Source organism: Typopeltis vanoorti, chromosome 14, assembly GCF_054136105.1.
Source record: "Typopeltis vanoorti isolate ZY-2024b chromosome 14, IOZ_Tvanoo_1.0, whole genome shotgun sequence".
NCBI classification, from domain to species: domain Eukaryota; kingdom Metazoa; phylum Arthropoda; class Arachnida; order Uropygi; family Thelyphonidae; genus Typopeltis; species Typopeltis vanoorti.
In genome coordinates this window covers 32,986,721-33,011,564 of record NC_143562.1, presented here as the reverse complement: position 1 = coordinate 33,011,564, position 24,844 = coordinate 32,986,721, and the positions used below count along the sequence as shown (strand labels likewise).

At 36.1% G+C, this 24,844-nt stretch overlaps 1 protein-coding gene across 5 annotated transcripts in view; it reads right to left on the bottom strand.

The window, feature by feature from the left end:
• Positions 1-24,844, bottom strand: part of LOC150099350 (uncharacterized) — a 350,001-nt gene that overhangs the window by 124,397 nt on the left and 200,760 nt on the right. For all 5 annotated transcript variants that reach the window (XM_090404451.1, XM_090404452.1, XM_090404450.1 and 2 more), the window contains 2 exons: positions 8,513-8,619; positions 6,877-6,995 (listed from right to left, as the gene is read on the bottom strand). In XM_090404451.1, coding sequence (XP_090260577.1) covers positions 6,877-6,995; positions 8,513-8,619 — 226 coding nt within the window. The remainder of the gene's footprint in view (positions 1-6,876; positions 6,996-8,512; positions 8,620-24,844) is intronic.

Sequence of the window (24,844 nt, the reverse complement as noted above, 5' to 3'; positions counted from 1 at the left end):
AATCAGCAAAAATATTTCTTAATGGGAAACACTTGATAAATCTGAAAATCTGCCTGAGTGTATAGGACTCGTGTTATAAATATGACTAAAATGGTGACTGCAACTATGCATAGTGATGAAAAGTGCAGCTGATTAAGTGAATGATGGTTAAACTGGTACCACAGGCATATTATCACCCTTCAATAGGAAGGAGTGTAGAGCCAAGCAAGAACAACTTTCTCTTTAGGGTGCCTGCACACACTAGACTTCCAAAATTTAATTCAGGCTTGATTCAAAGGAGATGATTATTGGCAAATGCTATGGCATACAGTGTAGGAGGAAAGCTATGTTCTAGTTGGATCTGACAGATATGCTGTCTGAGAAGACAGAAGATTCTGAACTGCATGTGAAAAACAGACATAAAATTGAAGTGTGCAATTCAATGGACTTAAAAAAATCTGCTGACAGACAATAGGAGGGGACAGAAAATTTGGTTGGGGCTACGTGGTGACATGCATGAATACCATAGTGGAAATGTATTTAGTGGCATCTGTTCTACATTGTTTACCTCTATACCTAGAGCTTGTAAGAGCTTTAGGTATAGAGCTTTCTGGCACAAACCAAAGGGTCAGATGGCAGTCTAATGGGTGTCATACAGATTTTTACCTTCAATAAAAAATAGTTGGCCACTTGGAATGGTAGGTATTGGTGAAGTTTAAAATGCTCCAGTTGCAATTCTTATTGCTTGATGGTGTTTAGGGTCCAACCATCACAGCATACTCTCTCTGACAGAAGCACAGATTTGGGATGCATAATCAAGTTTTGTTCAAATCAGTTGATGGTACAAACAGAGCAGAGGACATCTGCCAGCACTCCCAGAGGTAGAAGATAGGATATGAAGGATGTTCACTGCTTTACAGGATTTACCTTGCACCTGCTGTACCTAAGGGAATAAACTAAGTTTGTCAAACATGAGCTAAAGGAAATTAGCTTCTAGTGCAAAGTTTATCCTAGTCCAAGTTCATGGTCAGGATGATGACCAGATCTACAGAAAAAAGCACACAAACATGTTTTCTGGGAAAATCTGAATCTATTCAAAAGTACCAACACTAAAGCTGGTAAATGGCTTGCAGAAGCCATTCTATCACACATATTACATGAATGACAAAGATAATAGCATCATTCACATAGAGGACACTACTTGGAAGAATCAGTTTGATAAGAAGAGGGAGGTTCCTTCTAAGACTAAAGTTGTGCAGATGTTTCAATATTCCACACTTCCAAGTAGTGTCATAGGCTTTTTCCATAGTAAAAAAAATCAATATTAAGTGCTCACGTTTTAGGAAGACATCTCTAATGGATGCTTAAAATCAGACTACATGATCAGTTTTGACTAATGTTGATAGAAGCTAGATTGCATTCCTGGGGGGGGGGGGGGGGGGATTCTCTCCAGAAACCATAAAAGATGAGAGTTGTTCCTCCCACCCCCAAGAATATTACACAAGCAGCTGGCCAGAACAACTGGTCAAAGGTTCGTTGAATTCTGGATCCTTCCCTGGCTTAGGAAAGGCATAATAATTGCCTTTTTCCCAGGAATTTGGAAACATTCTCATATAATATGTACAGCAGTTGATCTTGACAGATAGCAACAGATGACTGATCATCTCATGATAGATGCTATCTGGTCCAACAGCAGTAGGACAGCATTTAAAGCAAAGCAACTTTCATTACTTGTTTTGTGAACAGCCTATCATAATATTTCATAGAGAACAGAGTTAGTTGTTATTCTGCTTTAGAATTTTTGGCAAGTAATGGAATAAAAAGATATTGTTGATGTGTTGATAAAAATAATCCAAAGATTGTCAACAATAGATGTTGAATCAGCAAACTGTACATTATATTTAAGGATGGAAAGCCATTCATTTTCCAGATTTTATCCCAGGCTTCTTTGTTGTGGGCCTGCTCTTGTTACAAAAAGATGAGTAGTACTGAATCCTAGATTCCTTCTGGATCTGACAATGGATGTGTCTTGCTCAGGCAGATTTGAAAACAAAAAGTTTTGCTGTAGTGAAATACATCTGTGGAAGATCTGTGCTCAATTTTTCATCATGGTATCCATGAGGTTGTACACGGTTGCCTACACAAAAAAAGTGGATATCACAAGGAAATGATCACTCCCTAATAAGCCATCATCAGTTTCCAACTTAAGGGAGGTTAAGCACAGTTAAGTCACTGGAGTGAATGTTCAAGGCAAGCATATAAAAGGTGTTGCTTCCTGTGTTCAAGATGGAGAGACTGTCCTCAAGCATACATTCAACGACCTTTCCCCAGATGTTAGTTTGGGTACCACCATTTAAATCCCCAAGCAAAAGGGATAGTAACTGCAGTATGACATCATGCAAGTCATCTTGGGGGATATTGTTTGTATTAAGTGGGACTTGCTAGAAAGGAATATGGTAGCCCAAGATGGCCTCTGTGGACAGATCTGTCACATGTCTACTAAGTATTTGCTTTAATTCACTGATACATATACACTTTTATACAGAGTAAAATGTACACATATAATTTCCAATCATCATTGGAATTATCCAACTGTTTGAGATTTTTCACTGAAAGATGTTCTATCTTATCAATCATAAATATTCAAATCCCACACATGCTAGTATTTTGCTGGAAATCATCAGATGTAATTCTCTTATAAAACATGGAATTCATTTTTGATTCAGGAATAGGTGGATTTTTATTCACTATGTCTATTCTTCATACTTTTCACTATACATCTTATTCTTCACAGTTTTCACTACACATTTCTATATAGTGAAAACCCTCCTTAACAGATACTAATATAGATACAATAAAATTACTTGCTTTTCTTGCATCACTAAACAGAATACAGAGATTCTGTTTTTCAATCTATTTAGCAACAGTTAGTGCAATTAGAGACCATGGAATGAAAATGACTTTGCATAATGAAAAACATCTACCCTTTCACATCATTAGTGAATAAAAAAAAAAAAATCTTAGAAAGCAAAGTGAAACATAAATAAAAAAAATGAAAATATAAACACGTAATGAGCACAAATTCTACAAAATAATTGCTGTTCCATTAACCCATACATATTTGTATTCCTGCCAGTAGGTCACTGGATAAGCCCCTCCCTAGAGCTACTAAGCTACCAATGTACACAGCTGTTTTTTTATTATTGATTCATTATTTATATTTCACAAACACTTCTCTTTCCCTGTTAAAGATACCAAGCAATTTTAAACCTGGTTTTACTCCATTTTTCCCAAGTAAGCAAACAGACAAAATGTCAAGTTTGCACCTGCAATTGATGCAAGACTCTCCTCCTGAGATTTTTATTTAATAAGGTTATAACACCTTATGGTAACTTGTTTTGGTAAAATACTTACAAGCTCTGCATTACTAAATCTTGGTATTTCTAGCCTGGCTCCCACTGATGAGACCTCAATAAAGGTCGAAACCGGTCTGGGTAGTGGCCCCTTGCCTTTAATACAAAACATCCTACATCCCCTTCTTGGAGATGTGTTTTGGCATTAAGGGTAAATATTAAGATTAGTGATCAGAGCTTGCTCCACCGTTACCACGAGTTGCCTTGGTCTTGCACTACCTGTGGGATCAGCTAGTCTTGCATCAATTGCAGGCGCAAACTTGACATTTTGTCTGTTTGCTTACTTGGGAAAAATGGAGTAAAACCAGGTTTAAAATTGCTTGGTATCTTTAACATAATTATACCCAAGTTAAAAATACTTTCTACTTCTCTTTCCCACTTTTTTTTTAAAATTATGCCCAACATAAATGCAAAACATGCATGTCGAGAGATTATAGCAGGAGTGTCAAACTCAATTGGATGACCACGAGCCATTTGCCATAAAAGTGCATCTCAAGTGGGCCGCAAAAAATTCGACTAAAAAAAGCTGCACTTCCCCCTCCAATTAGAATTGAAGGGGGAAGTGAAAGAATGAGTATAAATAAACTGAAAAATGAAAATTTTATTTATTCTAACTCATTAAAATAACAGTATAATGCTTATGACAACTCAAAAAAATAAAGAATATTTTTTATTATATCAATATTTACAATATATAGCATTTAAACCAATATTAAAGTTTATTTGAGCAAATCAAATATTTATACAGTCTATAAAGTATAAAGTCTCATTAATAACCATAACAAAAATTTACAGAGCCTCCTGTTAGTTTGATTTTTTTTTATTTTTTTTTTTTTGCTGAAATAAAATACTTCTATTTTGGGGATGAAATATCTATGTTTTGGGGAATTTTTTAAATGTGAATGATAATATTTTGGGGTAAAAAAAATATATTTGCATAACGTAATTATAGTAATTTTAAGTAATTATAGTATTTTTTTCTCCCCGACACTTGACAACATTTATTGTTAACCAGCTTGCCAAAATTTGGACTCAAAGATTGAGAGCATACGACCTTCGTTATGGCAGAAAGATTGATGTCGGTTAGTCTTGATATGTGGACTATTTTGTTACCTTTTATACATGAGAATAATTGTTCACATAAATAGGTGCTTCCAGAATAACATAGAATATTTGCTGCAAACTTTTTTTTTATTTTTGACCTAAATAAGTGTATATTTTGGATCACCAACTTCTTGGTATTTCTCTTTTAGAATCCAATGATTTTGGAAATCAATAAGTTCCATTTGAATACAAATAGGAGCTTTTTCAAAATTACAGGAAAAAGGACCTGTAAAAAGTGAAAAAACTTCTTGTTCCTTAAAATCTTTAAATTACCTATCAAATTCTTCTTTAATCTTTTCTAGTTTGGGACCATATTGAGAAGGTAAAACTTTGTTATTGTTCCAACTGTTCACACATAGGAAAGTAATTTAGAATATTATCTTTTAAATGATTTTGAAACAAAACCAATTTTACATCTAAAACTTGCCAGTGCATCAATTCATGTGTGTTATTAACTGATCTTTCCCATGAAGTATGACATTTAAATCATTCAAATGTCCTGTAATATCAACTAAGAATGCTAGATCTTGTACCATGTCTGATCATTAAGAAATGCAACATCATGATTTTTCATTTCTAGGAACAATTTTATCTTCTCTAAAAGTAGAAAATAGCTTTTCTAACCTCATGACAAGATAACCAACAAATCTCTGTGTAATAAGGTAGCCCTTCAAATTCACTCTCCAAGTCTTTAAGAAATTGTGGAAACTGGCTGTGATTGAGGCCTCTGGATCAGATGAGGTTCACAGTATTTGTCAGCATGGGATCTGCTCGTGAATAATGCAGTGGAAAGATTGCAGTTTTGGAATGTCTGAACATATTTCCTTTAACTTTGCTGCAAGTCTTGGTACAAAATCTTTATTTTTGCCTGTCATTGCTGGAGCACCATTGGTTGTCACAGCTACGAGCCTGTTCAGAGGAAGTTGGTATTTTTCCAAAATGCTCAACGGCGTTATGTCTTCCCCTGTAATGGTTCCATGGATGGGAATCATTCCCAAGAGCTCTTCAGAAATATTCACAGTGTCATCACAAGCCCAAAGAAACAGAGCAACTTCAGCTATGTCATGAATATCAAAACTTTTGTCAAGTGCAATTGAAAAGCACTGTACATTTGCAGATATTTCTTGCAATTGGTCACGCAGATTATTTGCCATTTCAGTTATTCTTTCAATCACAGTATTTCTGGACAAAGAAATATCACAAAATACTTGCACCTTTTTGGGACAGACGTTTTCGGCTGCTTTTATCATACACTCCATAACCAAGGAACCATCACTGAAAGGTTTGGAATGTTCAGCCAATAAATAGCTGCATAAATCAGATTTCTCACTGCTGATTCATTGTCTTTCATAATTTTTGAAAATACTTGTTGACTTTGAAGTGAATACTTCATACTTTTTAACATTTCTGCTCTCAGTTTATCCTCAAAGCATGAATATTGTTCTTTGTGAATTTTATTGAAGTGCCTTTTTATATTATATTTTTTGGTGACACCAATTGTTTCGTTACAAATAAAGCACACAATTTTGTCCTTGGTTTCAGTGCAGAAGTAATTCAATTTCCATTTTTCTTGAAATTTTCTCCCCTCATCACCAATGTTTCTTTTTCTTATTGTCTTAGAAAGAGACCTTGTCTAGGTGAATAAATATATTATTGATAAGAATTTTTATAAAAATGCATTTATATAATTACTTATATTATTAAAACTAAATTTATTCGTGTTCGGCTCACTGACATGTGCTTCAGAGATCACCAATTGACTGTAGCAGGCAATTATAAACTCGCATAGCCTGGATTCAGATGAGTGTATATGCTGCATGTCACATAAACAGCTTCTAGCCAATAGAATTCAATTTTTTTTTTTTTTTTTTTTTTTTTTTCCCTTGATGAGTCGTATTCCCCACCCTCATATTTCCCTATCATTCTGTCAGTTCACATATTTCCACCTTTCAGTAAATTAAATATACTACCGAAATATAGGGTTATCCTCGATTACTGATTCTGATATATCCTGAAACAAACATTCTTCTCCATTCCATCCATGTGCAGATTTGGTTATAATCAAATTGCTTATCATGACATGGCACATCTGCCAATAAGCAATACGAGATATATCAACATGAGAAAACATCTCATTGTGTGCTAAAGATAGAGAGATTTCTTCTTGCACTGACATTAATGTGTGAACATAGTAGCATAAAACAAACAGATTAGAATTTATATTATTTACAGTGCTCAAAACAAAGGAAGTGCTCTGCCTATATGCCACTGGCAGCAGCAATTAACCCCAAATTTCCTATTTTAACCAAATCAAAACAGGGTTCATAAAATTACATTAAACTTAAATGCGATAGTTCTGCAGCTATAGGAACACACATACCTTGCATATTCCTGTGGATAAGGTGATGAATACCATGTCTGTATCTCGTACTTCCCAAATTCAATAGCTGCAGGGCACCTACCCTGGGGTTCTGGTGGCAAGGAACTATGCCCCATGGCCTGAAAATGGACAATTGTAAAAATTACACATAGTACTTCATATTGCAAAATCTATTTATGAGAGGCAAAATCAAAAAAATCAATGACATACACTACTGTAATTATTGGATACTTCAATATACATTAAACTAAGGCAGCCTGTAAATGGATAACTGCTAATTCAAGTATGTGCACAGAAATTAAGTAGGCTAAGATTGGGAAGTGAATATATCTTCCACATACGATCCAGGTTCTGGTCGCATTTAAATATATTCAAGAAAAGACATTTAGGTATGAATAACTAATGAGGAATTCTCCGTTGACAAACCTGCATAATCATATGACAGCCTTCCCCTTTTCCTTCTGAGGAAGAAAAAAAAATGGATGCTTTTTTTTTTTTTTTTTCTTGAAAATGTGAAAAAACTGCATACATGCTTTTCCTCCATGGGTCAATAATGGGCCAATAGTGATGGGGGACAAATATCCCATCCAGGTCAAACCAAGCTTCACTTTACACATGGTGCTGTTTGCACAAATAGGACTCTGACTTCCAAGAGTAATGCTACTACAAAAGCATACAGTGTAGGATTCACTCATGGGGTGTTCAGGATGCTATGAGTACCACATGAAAAGTTCCCCCATTACTAACTTCCAATCAACAATTATCCTCCAAGTTAATCATCTGTTAACTGCCAAGACTCTGACCTTATATTTCTCTCCTCTAAGGCACTTTTTACTATATCAATCTATCAACATCTTGGTTTTCCTCAGGATTTTTTTCCTGCCATCTTGGTATTAACTAATTTTGCTAACCTTTCTTCTCAATATAATGGTACTCATAAATCAAGTAAAAAAAAAACGTATTTCACACAAAAACTTTTATTAATACAGCTTGTGTACAAATTCCAATCAAAAAGTATGAGAAGACAATCAACCTCTAAAGCAGTGCTTTCCAAACTTTTCATGTTGGTGACACACTTTTCAGATAAACATAATTTCACGGCACAGTAATTCACTCTGATGTGCCTCTCATGGGTCACATGGTCCATATTAATGCAGACCATTCAACAGTTGATTCTTGCGTAGTTTCCTCTATAGTTGATACATTTTGTTCATCACAAACGTCACCTTCAGCTTTTCTTTTATTAATTAGAAACTTATCCATTTTACGGGTAATTCAACACCAATTTGATAAATAAAACTGTGCAAATTTATTGTAAAGCTTTAACTTTTGGCCTATTTCACTTCCTGGAGAAAAGGGAATTCTCCCCTATCTGAATGTTATTGACATTGATATAAAAAGTGTAAATGAGAAGTGCATTTTAACCTTTAAAAAAATAACAATGTATGAAGTAAGAGCAATGTGCATTTCTGAATTTAATATACAACCATCAACCTTTTAGAAAATCGAATTTTACAAAGGTCATTTTTCTCATTATTTACCATCATTTCCAAAAATGTAGTAACTTATGACTCAAAACAGAAAATTTCCTTTATAAGACAGATAAACAGCAAAAGAAAATTTTACATAAAATTACCTTTAATGCAATTTCTTGAGTTCTTTTAAATATATTATAGTCTTTCTCACTCACTCCAGGGGGAAGCTGAGGTTTTGCTGAACTGTCTGCACCACTTTCGGACACGACTAAAGGACAATACAAAAATGTTATACAAATGTTATACAATCACGAACCTTTTAGAAAAGAGAATTCTACAAAGGTATTTATAATATAAAAAGCAATTACCAAGTTCTCCCAAATAACTGTAGTTTTCCCAAAGATTGAGGTTCAGAAAGAGTAAATCTTATTAAATCAATATAAAAACATTCTTTATTTTATATATACATATATCCTTGAAATTAAATATAAAAATTTTAAAGTAACCAAATCCCATTTACATGGAAAGTACTGAATGAATTCGCCAATCATATGGAATTTATATAATGGTCAAACTCGGTAATTCCAAATTCAAACAATGATGAAACTAGCCAGAATAACAATTGGTAGAGTTGCTTGGACTAATATGTTGCACAACTCGGGTTTGTGCAACATATTAACAGAAAAAATAATGTGAGCAATAAAAAAGTAAAAATGAAATTCTATATAGAAACAACATGCCTTTATTTCATACTTTCGTAATGAGTACAACAAAAAAAAAAGCAATATTATGATGAAAATATACTAACTGCTATTGCAAACATAACATTCAGCTCACCGTAAATGAGGCCAGCTGACCTCCCCAATACTCGGCATCTGGTCGCTAAAGTCCTGCAGCTGCTATATACTAGGTCAAAGTAGATAGGACAAACTATTTTGCAACTGAAGTGATAATTTCGCGAAAAATATGAGTTGTGCGAAATTTTTCTTCACTGTCAACACACGCCAACTTTTACATCATATTTAATCAACAAATAAAGGAAAAAAATACTGTAATATATTTCAAATTAAATAATGGTACTCATAAATCATGAAAAAAATAGTACCCAAAATTCGCATTACATTATAAAACCAACACTATTTGCGAATAAGTGATATACAAGGGAGGGGGCGAATAACGTATCGAGTAGGTATTAATTACCACAGTCAACCATTTAAAACCAAGTGCTCATTATCTTGGAAAAAACAATGCATCACCAATCAAAATAGCGTAAAAATGCTAAATTGCTGTTTGTTGGACACTATTCAATCATAAATTTTATGATTAAAAAAAAAAAAACTTTCATTCCAGTGTGCGGTTGACATATCACTTTCAGGGAGAGCGACTGAAAATATTTATAAATGACAAATAAACAAAACATTGCAATGAAGAAAACATAGTAAAAATATAAAAACCGTAATGTATGAAATAGCTTTACGATTCGATTGTACATTTCCTCCACATGTACCAAAAAATTAAAAATCGGAGATTTAAAACCATCGAAAGAAAGATCCTTAGCAAACCATTTGCAGTACCATTTTTTTTTTTAAATGATAAAGCAGAGAACTCGTGTGATCACTTTACTTAGTAACGGCACAAATGTTGCATTTGAAATACAAGCAAAAAAAAAAAAAAAAAAACTTTTACCAGTCAACTTGCAAGGTGAATCATGCAGCTATTTCCGGGATAAATAGTAATTACTAATTAAAAACGATAAAAGTTTATCCATCATGACTGGCGAGACATATATCGGTAAATAATTGCATACATAAACTACCGTATGATCGGAAAAAACGGCTTTGTCTATTCGCAACAACTCGAATGCTGTAACTGTGCTAACGATTTACTTGAGATGAAAAGAAAGGTATCTCTAAAAGCCGGTAACGGTAATCCACAGCACTAAAACAACAATTACACAATAATTCAGGCCCTAAAGCGAAAACTCCTGGGGAGAATGTATATTTTCCTGAGCCGGAGACTGTTATAAACGGTACCGACCTCCCAGTGTGGGAGAATGCCGCAAGGGGAAATCCATGGTAAGGAACAATTAACTTTCCCACAGTAGCTTCCTGTCCCTCCCCTTCTTATCCATTCAATACTGCACTTAAAACGACAAGCCCTTGACGGAAATCTTCACAAATGTATGACTTTCAACTAAAATAATAAACTAAATAACACACCGCAAATTATACGCATTGTTTTGTAACGTACAACGCAAACTAAATGGAATTAATATTGGTCATGATTAGTAGTATCTCAAATGTATTACTTTTTAGCCTCAAGAATATCCCAGTCTAAGCACAATAAAAGTATGTTCCACTACGAGAAAAGGTGTGCAAAAGAACTTTAAAAATATTATGATCGCAATTCAAATTTTAAAGTATATTTAATATATACCGTTAAAACGATATATATATATATATATATTAAAACTTTTGAATATATTCTGCGTAAGTAATTCAGAATCTGACCCGAGAATGATGCAACTGGTTCAATTGAAACTCATAAGTGCTCACTCACACGCGGTACTGCCCTGTTATAGATTTAGCTTTCGCGACTCTTGCGCATGGGGGGGGGGGGGGTAATAATAAAAAGTTACTCTGTGAATAGGCGTTTTTCGATCTAGTGTCTTGCAAGTGAACACGTTTACTTTCATAATGGCTACAAGCCAAAAACATTCATTAATATTTTATTTTTGCAAAAATAATATAAATTTGTACTTGAAGAAATGTGTAAGAGCAACATGTAGACAAAATTATATCAAACATCAAGGGGTGAAGGAGTAGAAATCTAGTTTTATAAGCAGTAAATCCACGAAAATAACAGGCGTAGAACGGGGGGGAGGGTATAGTACTATTAAGTCGTAATTTTGACAAGTGTTTGTTATTAATATTCCACGTACACACCTTATTTCAGAATTTGACGTAAGATTGGATAAATGTTTATCAAATGTCCCTTGTACGTTTAAAATTGGCATATTTATTTCACAAAGTAAAATGTTTTCCATATATGCCTTCGAGACCGGTAGTTGTGGGTCCGCAACCCCCACTTAATGAAACCTAAACAATCTTGAAAGCGTATCGATGTTGAGTCCCGGATTATCCGATCTTTAGCCAAAGTACTAATGTACTTAAAGGTTTGCGACCCTTCATAGGCAGGATTTACATTAAAAAAAAAAAAAGTCCTCACAGAAGAGACAGAGGTCCACAACCTAATGCATCAAGTGCAACCAAGCTTTATCATGAGCACAGTGCATTTTAACATGTACTTAAAAATCAATTCAGAATTTTTGAAAAGTGCATATTTTTTGTCCTAATGAGCCTTCTAGTAGTAATGATCACTAACGAAGTTCCTCTCTGAATTCTAGGTGACGTGACTAAATGGTTACAGCATGCTCTGGATTGCAGTTTCAGATGGGACACCATTGTGAAAATCCTTTTTAACCACTGTATTTTCACGTAAATGCGCGCGCAAGGGCAATGAGATTCTCTACACTGGTGTCAAGATAAACAAGTGTCCTTATTTGTCCACCTGAACTTAGAACTACAATCTTTCTTTGCACTGTCAATGGTATTTTATCACTTCAAGTAACGGATGAAAAGAACGTTTCCATCTGCTGGTATACTGTGAACAAAATTAAAATCTACATGCTTTATATGTTAATTATAATTTTGTACTTTACACACACACAGATTTTAAGAACACTACTACATGCATATATGCGTGTGTGTACGAGAAGGGGTGGCACATCACAATAGAATAATTATTTTGATATACGTATTATCTGGGCTCGAGAAATTTTTATTAAATAAATATTTTTATTTAAGAAAAATAACTTTCTAAACAAAATCTTTTTACCTTTAGTGCTGCTGCATTCGTGTTTTCTTAATTACTTTATGGAACTCCTATCCACTTACTGGGAGCTAGGATTAACAAAAAAAAAAAGGGGGGGGGGAGTAGATTTTTTGCGTGGCGCGAAGGATTTGCATTAGTATCAAAGCCCTGCGTATCATTATTGCCTGTTATTAAAATGAGCAACATCTTATAAGCCAAGCTCGTCTTTCTCTCATTACCATTAATATTTTTCACTCCTTGACAATGACTTTTGTATTCTAAATTGAAAGATGCTTAGTTTTGCAATACACACATTGCTTGTTAATAGGCAAGCGTGACTAGTAACAAGCAATGCCTTCATGAAGTCAGTCCGCTGCCGGTCTCCAGTACACACTGCTAGGTAACTTGTAAACCGAGCAATTAGTAAAAAAAAAAAAAAAAAACTGCTATAAGAATCAGGAACTGTTCCAATTATTAAAAAACCTCCAGAGAATCAGGGACTAAGCGAAATCACGTATCACTCAATCCTACCCTATCCCTTCTCTTGAATTTACACTATCTGTACCAGTGGCGCACTCGGGATTTAATCTTGGAAGGGGCCGAGCACTCATGATTTAATCTTTTTTTTGGGGGGGGGGGGGGTTGAGTAGACGATTTGAGAATACGCACTATGCATTGCATACGACATATGAATGGAGCATCTGCAGTGATCGTCAATAAATGATACCAGTGAACTTCTCTGGCTCAGCTCAGACAAACGAAATAGCGCTCAGTCCGCCAGAGCACTGCTTCGTTCGGCTTGCGTTCACAGCGGCAGTGATTCCCGAGGGCTATAGGGTAACCCACCTTATGTGACCGCTAATTCAGTAGGAATAGAAGACACGACACAACATAAATAAAAAAAAAATGAATTTTAGTTAGGAAAAGATTTTTCAAAAAAAATTTTTCTAGTGTTTTCTTTCATTTTTCTTTTTTTTTGGGGGGGGGGGGGGGGGGGCTTGGCCTCCTCCCTGGGTGCGCCACTGATCTGTACTCGCAACCCAGAGGCAAGCCATTCCGGTCACGAAACGCTATATGAGAGAAAAATTTAGCTCTAGCCGTTCTTGATTGCATTCATGATCAACTTCCATAAATAGCCTCTCGTCCTTTCTCACACTCCATAAAATTAAAAATTCCATCTACTGGTATTCTACATGACCCTTTCATAAGCATCAAATCAATTCACACACCTTTCTTCCTCCTATTTGTTAGCGTCCAGTCCACAAATTCCCAATCTCTCCTCATTATCTACTTCCACTGTACCGATATCAATTGTCTGCACCCTCTCCACCGTATCTACATCACCTTGGAAATCAGAAGAGAAGATCTCCACAGCAACTTATCTGAACAAAACCATCAGTCGTGCCAACGCCTAGTGGAAGCAAAAGTGACTTCCATATTCTCACCATGTCGGAGTTCGTTTCAGCATTTGCAATATCCTGAGTTATATTAGCAATTTTTACTGTATCGCCTCTAAACTAAAACAAAAACTCCAAGATCCCTAGCCTAATCAGTTTCCTGCTAACACAATCCCACCAATATAATATGCCACTGGATATCTCCTTAATTCTAATAGAATTGGAATGTGTTCTACAGTTACAGAATGATGTAAAAAAAAAACTTTTCTTCTTGGAAAGAATCTTATTTACTTGTCACAGATCGACTAATTCTGCAACCAGCCGAAGAAAAAAAAATCTTTTATCAGTGACTATCATCGAACTTTTGTTTATGGACATCTAGCATCACCGGTTATCAAACATGTGCATTATTTTATTTGTTTCTGAAAGCACGGCTTACGTATTATATAAGGCTTGCGGAAACAGAAGAGAGGGGAAGTAAATGTTATGCAATAATTTTTTTTCTTCAAAATTCGAAGATTTTACTTCTACTGCGAACACAGAAGTAATAAAGGATATGAATATCGGATGTTTCTAATAAAGAAAATGTACATTTAGTTTGATGGCGAATTGAAGTCCAATGTCAGACTTTTATCTCGCTGATAACTAGTTAGCAATCACAACTTAAAGCAGTGCGCGCACCTGAACCTCCAATCTATCCAAATCATCCTGCAAAATTTTGACATCATGTGCATTCACTATTGCTCTACCCAACTTTGCATCATCAGCAAATAAATGAACAGTTCCTCTCAGATCCTTTCTTATATCATTAATGAACAAATTAAACAGTATTGGTCCAAGAACAGAACCCTGCAGCACACCACTAGTCACAAGCAGTCTTTTGGACTCTACTCCTGAACAAACTACCTCTTTGATCTCTCCATCAACCACCCTCCTATCCATCTCACCAACCCTATATCCATCCCCATGTGCTGCAGTGATTAGAATTCCATGTGGTATCCTGTCAAAGGCCTTGGCAAAGTCCAGCAGTATCACTGTAAATCCATTACCCTCATCCAGTTTAGCTGTCACTGTATTATAAAACGTGAGCAAGTTACTTAGGCATGATCTACCCTTCACAAAACCATGCTGTCCTCCATACAGTATCCCATTTTTATCTATCCATTCCTGTATTTTGCTCAACTAATATCTCCAAAACCTTGACAATGATTCCCGATATGCTGATCGGTCAGTAATTTGCAACAGCAGTCTTGGAACCTCTTTTATGCAATGGAACTATCTTCCCCTCTTTCCACCCCCATGGGACTAAGCCAGAGCTGAGACTTAAATTAAACAATATGAAGAAGGGAAGACAATTCCTTTGCTGCTTCACGTAAAACTCGAGCTGGTATACAATCCAATCCCACAGATGTATTTACATTAAGGTTATGTAATATACTATTCACCTCCATTTCATTCACTTCAATTCCTATATCAGCCATTCATTCCCTCATTCCTGCAATATCACAGCCTGGATGATATACTCTTGCAAAGTATTCACTTAGTAATTCTATTATTTCAGCTGATTCAGTAACCTCCCTGGCATTGGCATTCCTTAGAATCATTTTGCCATATACATTTTTTCTTTTACTTGCAGCATATCAAAAAAACTGTTTGGGATTCACTTTAGTTTGCATTGCTAATTTCTTTTCATAATCTGCTTTTCTTACCGCACTAGTCACCCTTTTGGCCTGTGCTTTGTTACTGTTCGTGTGCCTGCAGGTCACCTTTCTCCTTAAATTTCATCCACAATTGTTTCTTTTTTGCAGTTCAAGCTTAATGGTGTTATTCATCCATTAAACTCCTACTTGATTTACTCTCTGGACTCTAGGTATGCAGTCAGCCATTATCTCCCTCAAACGCTCCTTGACCACTTCCCATGCACTATCAACATCCAATCCTTGCAGTTTTACATGCCATGGCACTGAACCAAGCAATCTCCTAAGCTTGTCATACTTACTAGCCCAGCAATTCCACATGTATCCTGTCTTAATTGAAAATTCCACACATTTAGCCACCTCCCAGGTCAAGACCTTATGGTTACTCTTACCAATTGGTGGCAACATGGTCATATTCATTAGTCAAATTCTCAGATGCAATTACTAGATCGAGCACTCTCGAACCCCTAGTATATTCCATTACATGCTGTCTCAGGTAGTTATCCCTTAGTAACTACATAAAATTCATTTCCTTCCTCTCATTTATCCTCTCCTCCATACAAATCAATGTTACCATAGTTGAAATCCCCCATAATAGACTGAATTAGTGGAGGACAGTTACCTGTCCTCCACTCATCGAGTCTATTTGCCTATGCATACTGTCTCCATCATCTATTCCAGCGATTTTCAACTGGTGTGTCACGAGATGTCTTCGGTTGTGCCGCGAGATTTAAGAAAACAAATTAATTGAAAGAAATAATGTAATTTGCACATTTATTTATTAGTGTCTGGTCTTCCATCTTGTGTGTGTATATCAATCAAAATTATGCCTATTTTTTGCCAGATGATCAAAAAAATAAAAATAACATATTTTTAGTGTGCCGCAGAATTTTAATAATTAGTCTAGGTGTGCAGTGTTATGAAAAAGGTTGAAAAACGACTGGTCTATAACAGTGCCCAATTATCAACTGGGAATTCAAATATCTTGTGCATGCGTGTGCAGAGAGGGATTTTGCACACAGACCAAGAAAATATATAATAATATTTTACAAAATTATGGATAAAATTAAAAAACAAAGAAATAACGTGTATATTGGAGTAATGTTAGGATTCCTGATCTTTAAGATTAAAGGGATTCAGGATTTGAAATAAATGACAATTTTATGGCCATTTCCTTATGGGAGAGCATCATTCCTCTGTCAATAACTCTTTCACTTCCCATCTCTACTATCCATTTTCATTTTTTTTTTCATATAAATATATTTTGAAGCGCTGGGCAGAAATTATTAAAAAATTAACAAACACCTCGCTTCCCCAATTAGTATTTCCAGGGAAATACTCCAAAGCAAGCACAAAAAATTAAGCCTCCACGTTCATCGCAACCTAAGCTTTTTTTTACAGTTCCTAAAGTATATTAACAATCATCGTTCTGAAATCTGAATGATTTCCAAGAAATTTTGATAATACATTTTGAAAAACAATTCATGTATTTATTTATTATTAGATAAATAAATATTTATCTAAAATTTTTGTGGGGAAACATACATGAAAAAAGACATGCTGTTTAATTTATACATAAATGATACAGGAAATAACCTGAAAGGAAATATTCAGTTGTTTGCTGATGATGCGAAATTAGGTATGGTAATAGTTAATCAAGGTGATGTGGAGAGTTTGCAGGAGGATTTAAAAAGGCTGTCGGTATGGGCAAAAGATAATGGATCTCAGTTTAATGTCGAGAAATGCAAAGTTATGCACTTTGGGATAAATATATTACAAGCCGTTTATCACATTGATGGCACTGTACTCCAGAAAATGGATGAAGCTAGAGATTTAGGGGTGGTGGTAGACAGAGAGTTAAAAGTTTAGAGGATATATTGCTAAGGTTGCAGATAAGATTACTTGCCTATTGAAGAATACATTAATAATAGATAAGGAAGTTGTTAGTTTCCTTTACAAAACCTTGATATGCCCACATCTGGATTACGGTGCTCAAGTATGGTTCACTAGGTTTCTTAGGGATGAGGAAGCAGTGGACAGGATTCAGAGGCAAGTGGCCTGTGGAATGTTCCCTATGAGTTTAGATTGAAGGTGAGTGGATTGCACAAGTTGGTTGATAGGAGAAAAAGAGGGGGATATGATAGAAACATTTAGGATGCTTAAAGAGTTTTATAGTATAGATGCAAGGGAAATGTTTCAGCATTTGGCTAGAGGGACTAGAACAAAGGATCATCACTGGAAGTTAAAATAAAGGTGTGGTTAGTAGGGATGTGAGGACAAGATTTTTTGCTTGGAGAGTTGTGAATGAGTGGAATGGATTGCCAGAGTCAGTTGTGAGTGCTTTTTCTGTTAATGGGTTCAAGGAGAGGTATATCATAGATTGTGTAGATAGATGGGGTCTCCCACGATGTCTTTGGACTCCACGAAGGTGCCTGTATAATAATAATAATAAAATACTTTCTTCAACTTGATATCTGAGAGGCTTGAAATATATAGCAGATGCTTAACACCTTAAACTGCTTCTTTAATCCTGACTTTATATGAAGCAGTAGTAAGATAATTTTATTTGGAACTACAAAGCTTTATATGGTGAATATTTGCTGAATATGAAATTATTCTGCACTGATTACGAGCTCTGAACCACTCACTAAGAAAATGGTTTTTGTAGTAACCAGGCTGCTAACCTGAAACACAAAAATCTTGCAAGCCTGCATAAATTAAACATTCATGAAAGTTCTTTTATATTTCACTTTATCTAGAGGTTCAAGGTCTTCATAACGTACTTAAAATGAACAGAACAAGTGACCAGATGATCGTAGTGGGTGGAATTAAGGAAGAAACAACTAAAGTTATGAGGCTAATATATTTATACGAGGGTGGTCAGAAAAGTCCTCAGCCTCGACCATAGATGGCAACACTATCAGCAAGATTTTTTTCCCCTAAGTTGGTACATCTGTCATAGGCATCCATGTGAAATTGCAAGTCATTTTATCAAGTATTTTGTTTCATACACCTGTCTGAAGCAAAAGTGTTGTCTGTATCCCTAAATGGATAAAATTGAGTATCGTGCAGTTATAAAATTCTTTGTAAAAGAAAGTTTAACACCAAAAGAAATGCATTCAAAGTTCATAAGAGTTTATTGGCACTCTTCTCCTTCGTTTTCGACAATTAAGAATTGAGCTGCTGAGTTTAAACATGGCCATACCAGCCTTGAACATGCTCCACGTGAAGGACATTCAAAAAGTGTAACAATACCAGAAATCATTCATCAAGTACATGATATGGTACTGGATGACCAAGAAGTGAAAGTGCGTGAAATTGCTGAGACTATAGGCATTTCAAAAGAACGTGTAGGATATATTTTGCATGAAGAATTGCAAATGAAAAGCTTTGCACAAGATGGGTGTCATGCTTGCTTGCAGCAGATCAAAAATGCACTCACATGAAAATCTCTGAACAGTGCTTGAGCATTTTAACAAGAATAAAACTGATTTTGTGAGTTGATTTATTACTATGGATGAGACTTGGATTCACTATTACACATCAGAATCAAAACAGCAGTCAAAACACTACGGCTTGCATGGTGATTCAAGTAAAACTTTAGTTTAATATAACTAAACTCTACATTCGACGTTTTGACCTTTATATCAAGGTCATCTTCTGGAGCATATGCACTATATACAGAGAACAAGCTACACTGCAATCTATCTGGTTTGTTAAAGTTACTGACCAACCATTACAACAATTGTTGGCCTGACCTCTAGTGAAAAAAAAAAAAAAAATATATATATATATACACACATCAATGCTAGAGTCCTATTATTAATATTATATGTTGTAGAATTACATTGGGCACAACAACAAGTCTATGTGTGTGTGTGTGTGTGTGTGTGTGTGTGTGTGTGTGTGTGTACACACACACACACACTTATGTCGAAAGTTTATTTTTCACTTGGTTAGACTATAATAAATTTAGTTTAATCCTTTATCCAAGTGTGAGCAAACAAAGTTTGCACCTGAAAGTATCTTCAGGACTGGGGTAAGGTGGTACAACACCAGGACAACTCGTTGCAAAGATGGAGGAAGCTACCAACACTCCTGTCTCAGTATCTCCTATAATGCTAAACACATCTCCTTGCGGATATGTCTAATGTTATGCATTAAGGGAAGGGCCACTACCCAGACTAGTTTCGACCTTTATTGAGGTCTCTTCAGTGGGAGCCAGGCCCAAGCTGAGATACCAGGCAGAAGCATTCGCAGGTCACCATTTGGCAACTCCTATAGGTAGAGATGACCTGCGAATGCTTCGCCTGGTATCTCAGCTTGGGCCTGGCTCCCACTGGAGATACTGAGACAGGAGTGTTGGTAGCTTGCTCTACCTTTGCAACGAGTTTCCCTGGTGTTGTACCACCTTACCCCAGTCCTGAAGATACTTTCAGGCGCAAACTTTGTTTGCTCACACTTGGATAAAGGATTAAACTAAATTTATTATACTCTAACCAAGTGAAAAATAAACTTTCAACATCTTTCTCTAAATCCAGAGAAATTTATTAAAAAAGGGTGGCACACCATTTGGCAACTCCTATAGGTAGAGATGATGACCTGCGAATGCTTCTGCCTGGTATCTCAGCTTGGGCCTGGCTCCCACTGAAGAGACCTCAATAAAGGTCGAAACTAGTCTGGGTAGTAGCCCTTCCCTTAATGCATAACATTAGACATATCCGCAAGGATGTGTTTTGCATTATAGGAGATACTGAGACAGGAGTGTTGGTAGCTTGCTCCACCTTTGCAACGAGTTGCCCTGGTGTTGTACCACCTTACCCCAGTCCTGAAGATACTTTCAGGCACAAACTTTGTTTGCTCACACTTGGATAAAGGATTAAACTAAATTTATTATACACATATTTACAATATGATTATACATGTATATTCTAACCAGTTGGTATGGAATGGTTTCTAATACTAGCTAGAAGTTGGCTAGAGTCCTGACTTATGCTGGATCTTATGTATTAGGTAGGCTGAATGTGTGCCATTCAGATTCTTGGAATGTTCATGCCGCCATTGTTGTTGATATTTGGGTGGTTTATCAGAATTTCACAGGCTTCCTTAAATTTCCTTTTGTACCAGGTATGACTGGAAAAAACACCCACTCTTTATACCATACAAAAACCTGGTACGAAAGGAAATTTAAGGAACCCTGCGAAATTCTGATAAACCACCCAAATATCAACAACAATGGCAGCATGAACATTTCAAGAATCTGGATGGCACATATTCAGCCTACCTAATACATAAGATCCAGCATAAGTCAGGACTCTAGCCAACTTCTAGCTAGTATTAGAAACCATTCCATACCAACTGGTTGGAATGTACATGTACACTGCTCCACAGAACTGAGGTAGATGGAATAAAAGATGAATGTGGTAAAAGGATGTTAAGCAACTGCTGCTCATGTTCCTATAGGTTTAGCAGAAATGAAAGACATAATGGATGCTAGTTCTACTGAAAAATTCCCATGGAAATATCTGTAGAAGAGACAATGCAGAAATTGTTTGTAAGACAGTGGATGAAAGGAATCTATGAGAGAGAAGTCAATCAACTGAACTGCTCCATTCTGAACAGCATTAAGAATTTTTGAAGGTTTTAGGTGCACTATCCTAAATGTGAGAGCAAGCTTCCACAAGGCTGAATTGATTTGGGATTTGTACAGAGTGAGTAACTGGGCAGATGAAAGACAAATGTTATCTTCTCTTCCATCTAAGACAGGTTGGGTCTTCTATTAAGCAGGATCTTCCAGTCTTCTCTATTGCTTGCTGTCCGAAAAAGTTCCTTATATGTTCTGCATCCTGAGATGTTCTTTATTGATTTCCAATGTTATACTGTTATGCAAATGTTATACTGATTATAAAATCTGCATTGATCATAAAACGGCAACATAATTAATGGGAATGTTTGAGCATCTAATTCTCTTAATCAGACAGCTGTATGACAACCGAGAAGCTTCAACAAAATTTTTGGAGAAAGAGTGTTAGAGCAGAGAAAGGGATGAAGATATTATGTACACTGTGTCTCTATCTTTTTAACATTTAGAGTGAATACATTATCTGAAAGGCTGGATTAGCTAAAGTCAGCTGGAGTTATAAAATGGAGAGGGGACTGGGATGAGATATGCATATGATACTCTAGTGGCAGAAACTAAGAAAGAGCTGGAGAGAAGTCAATTATGTAAATAACCAAAGACTAGAGACCACAGATATGAGAGTCCTGAGAAAGATTAGGGCTATGAACAGATGGCATCAATAGCAATATCATATTAAAAACCAGGATATTAGGGAAAAAACTTGGCATTGTTAGCATTTCCAGGAATGTGTTAGCAGAGCTAATCTCAGGTAGTATGGTCACTTAAACAGAATGGGAAAGAAAAGATTAGCAAAACAAGTGTTCTCTGCCAGGTTGGCAGGAAAAAAAAAAGACCCAGAGGAAGGCCAAAATATTGGTGGATTGATACAGTAAAAAGTGCCTTAGAAGACATAAGAATTTGATGATGACTGTAGTCATCAAAACCACCTTTAAACCCCTGACAAAATTAAGACACCTACTCATTTCTTCCAAGGATCCTCTGCCACACCTAGTCCACCCAGGAATTTACAAAATACAATGCACATGTAACATGCCATACATAGGGGAAACTGGGCAAACCATCCCAATCAGGAAGGATGAACACAAATGACACATTAAATACCTCCATTTTGGAAAAACCGGTCTTTCTGACCATGCACTCCAAACATACCACAGAATTAATTGGAAAGGTATCAAGTCCCTACACCGCACCAAAACCTGGTTCGAGCAGAAATTCAAAGAAGCATGTGAAATGCTCAAACATAATCCAAATCTCAATAAAAATGATGGTCTAACCATTCCAAGAATGTGGAGGACGTCAAGTTATTTTATTAATAATCAGTAAAATAATCTTTTCAACACGTGTGTTTTGTGTCCCTAAATTCATAAATATGAATATGTGGACTAAGGAATACAACTCCTGGAAAAACAGCAAAATTCGAATCCAACCTTGTTTCTTTAAACATCAGGTGGCAAGAAAATCTTACTAAATTTGTAGGGAAAAAAACCGACAATGCATAAAATCATGGAAAATAAAATTCCTTTGGATTGTCCAAATAAAATGGCCAACTACCCAGCATTTCCTCCAAATCAAGACAAGAAAAATATAGTTATTAATTTTGAAATAGGGAAACATGAGAAAAAAGCCTAGAAAACCTGAAATCTTGAGATCATCGGCTCTTTCAAAAATAATGAAATGTGGACCTGACTCAAAGATCTACAGATGGCTCCAGAAATCCAAATGAAAATTCTGTGAGCAACGTATTCATATATACAGGGTGTTCGGGATAAATTTGACATATTTATAATTAATTATATTTTTCCGTAAGTTACATGTATTAACACACACTTCTCTTCATTTAAAAGTTTGGACCCTTCTTCATTCATATACAAGATGTCAGAAAGGATGGATAGCTGGAACCCACCTGAATCATGGAAGAGAATAACTTGTATCATGATGATTCGTGCCCGCCATCAAAATAAGGATATTACGACTGCTGCCCAATGCTCCCTGAATACAGTAAAAACAATCAGGCATGAACTAGAGACTTGCAATGGTGACTACGAGGATGTAGCAAGAAGAAAGATCCCTAGCAGACGATCTGATTGCGTTCGTACAGCAGAATTCCTCACAAATCTGCAGGAACAGGTGTTGAAGAACCCTGGCATTGGAATTCGGGCTTTGTTCGTGGAGTTGCTAACTGTAGTCAAGCCCTGGATAACAAGGGTAGCCAATGGTAGGCCGTATGTATGGCAGCAGGATTCGGCCCCTTGCCACACCTCTGGGAAAAGTCAAAAATGGTTGTCTGAAAATTTCTACGACTTCACCAGTCCAAATGTTTGGCCTCCAAACTCCCCAGACCTTAACCCCATGGATTATTTTGTATGGGGCGCAGTTGAAAAAGACACCAATCGCACTTCCAGTAATACAAAAGCCCAGTTAATGGATAAAATTAAAACAGTTTTTGCGGCCCTTCCCAGGGAGACTGTAGCATCAGCTTGTTCGAGGTTCCGAAGCAGAATTGAAGCTGTGATCGATGCTAATGGTGGTTATTTTGAGTAAATCTTGTTGACAGTATTGTAATTAACTCTGCCTGTAATGTTTTTTTGTCAATTCATTAAATTTAATAGATACAAAGAAGATTTTCTTTTTCCTTACGAAACTGTCAAATTTATCCCGAACACCCTGTGTGTGTGTGTGTGTGTGTGTGTGTGTATATATATATATATATATATATATGGCTTTCAAAACATAGAGCTAAAAACAACCAACAGTATAGGATGCAACTCATATCATACAGAATTAATAGCCATTAATGCAGCACTGCAATATTTGGATAAACAAAACCCAAAGGAATTTATTTTTCACAGATTCCTTAGCAGCCCATCAAGCTATACTTGCTTGACTACACTGCTACACTAGCCATCAAGAAATGACAGCAAAAAACAAACTACATAAGGATTCCAAAATAATTTTCCAATGGATTCCATCCCATGTGAGAGTAAAGGGAAATGAAACCACAGATGAAGTAGCAAAAATGGCTGCAACATGAAGTGATACCACAGATTTTGTTCTTTTTAAAACTACTCAAAAAGAAAACATAAAAAGAATGATTCTCCAGGACATGACTCACCACTGGTATTGAGTAGAAAAACCAGGAGTTATCAACTCCAAGTTTAATTGCTGTGCCACTACCATGATCTCTCACCTCAAGACCAATCAAGTTTAGCAATGGCAAAAAGTCTTCTCCATCTGCAAAATCTGTAACATCAAGGAAGCAACACCATTGCATTTACTGACTTTTTTTTTATGTTGAGCCCATAAACGAGAGGTTGGTTGATCAATAGGTTGGGAAAGAAAGTACTTGTTCACATTTGATTTGAATGATTGTATATTATACTCCTTGGGGAACACAATAGGGAGAAGACTGTTCCATAGTACAGCAGTTGCATGGATGAAACAAGAGGAGAAGAAACTTGTTCTATGGGTTCCGAGGTGCACTGTGAAGAGATGTTGAGCAGCAGCTGCAGGTGTTCCAACGAGCTTAGTACCAAGTGGGGGAGGATTATTGATGCTATTTCGACTGAATATTTTCCATGGAAATATTTATAGAATACACATCGTGAAGAGACTGACTGTCTGCGCAAAAGTTTGGGGGAGTGAGTTGGTAAGAGATGGGTCATTAATAAGTCTGATTGCTCTCCTCTGTATTGAGTCAAGAATTCTGAGGGCCCCACATGTGAGAGCAATATTCAATGACTGGGCAGATTTGTGGTTTGTACAAGGTTAACAGCTGTTCAGGGGTGAAGTAATGTCTTGAGCTAAATATGAGCTTTGTAACAACCTAGAAAAGGCGCTGTATAAAATACATGAATTTGACCTCTATGTTCTGGTGTAATAGTACCA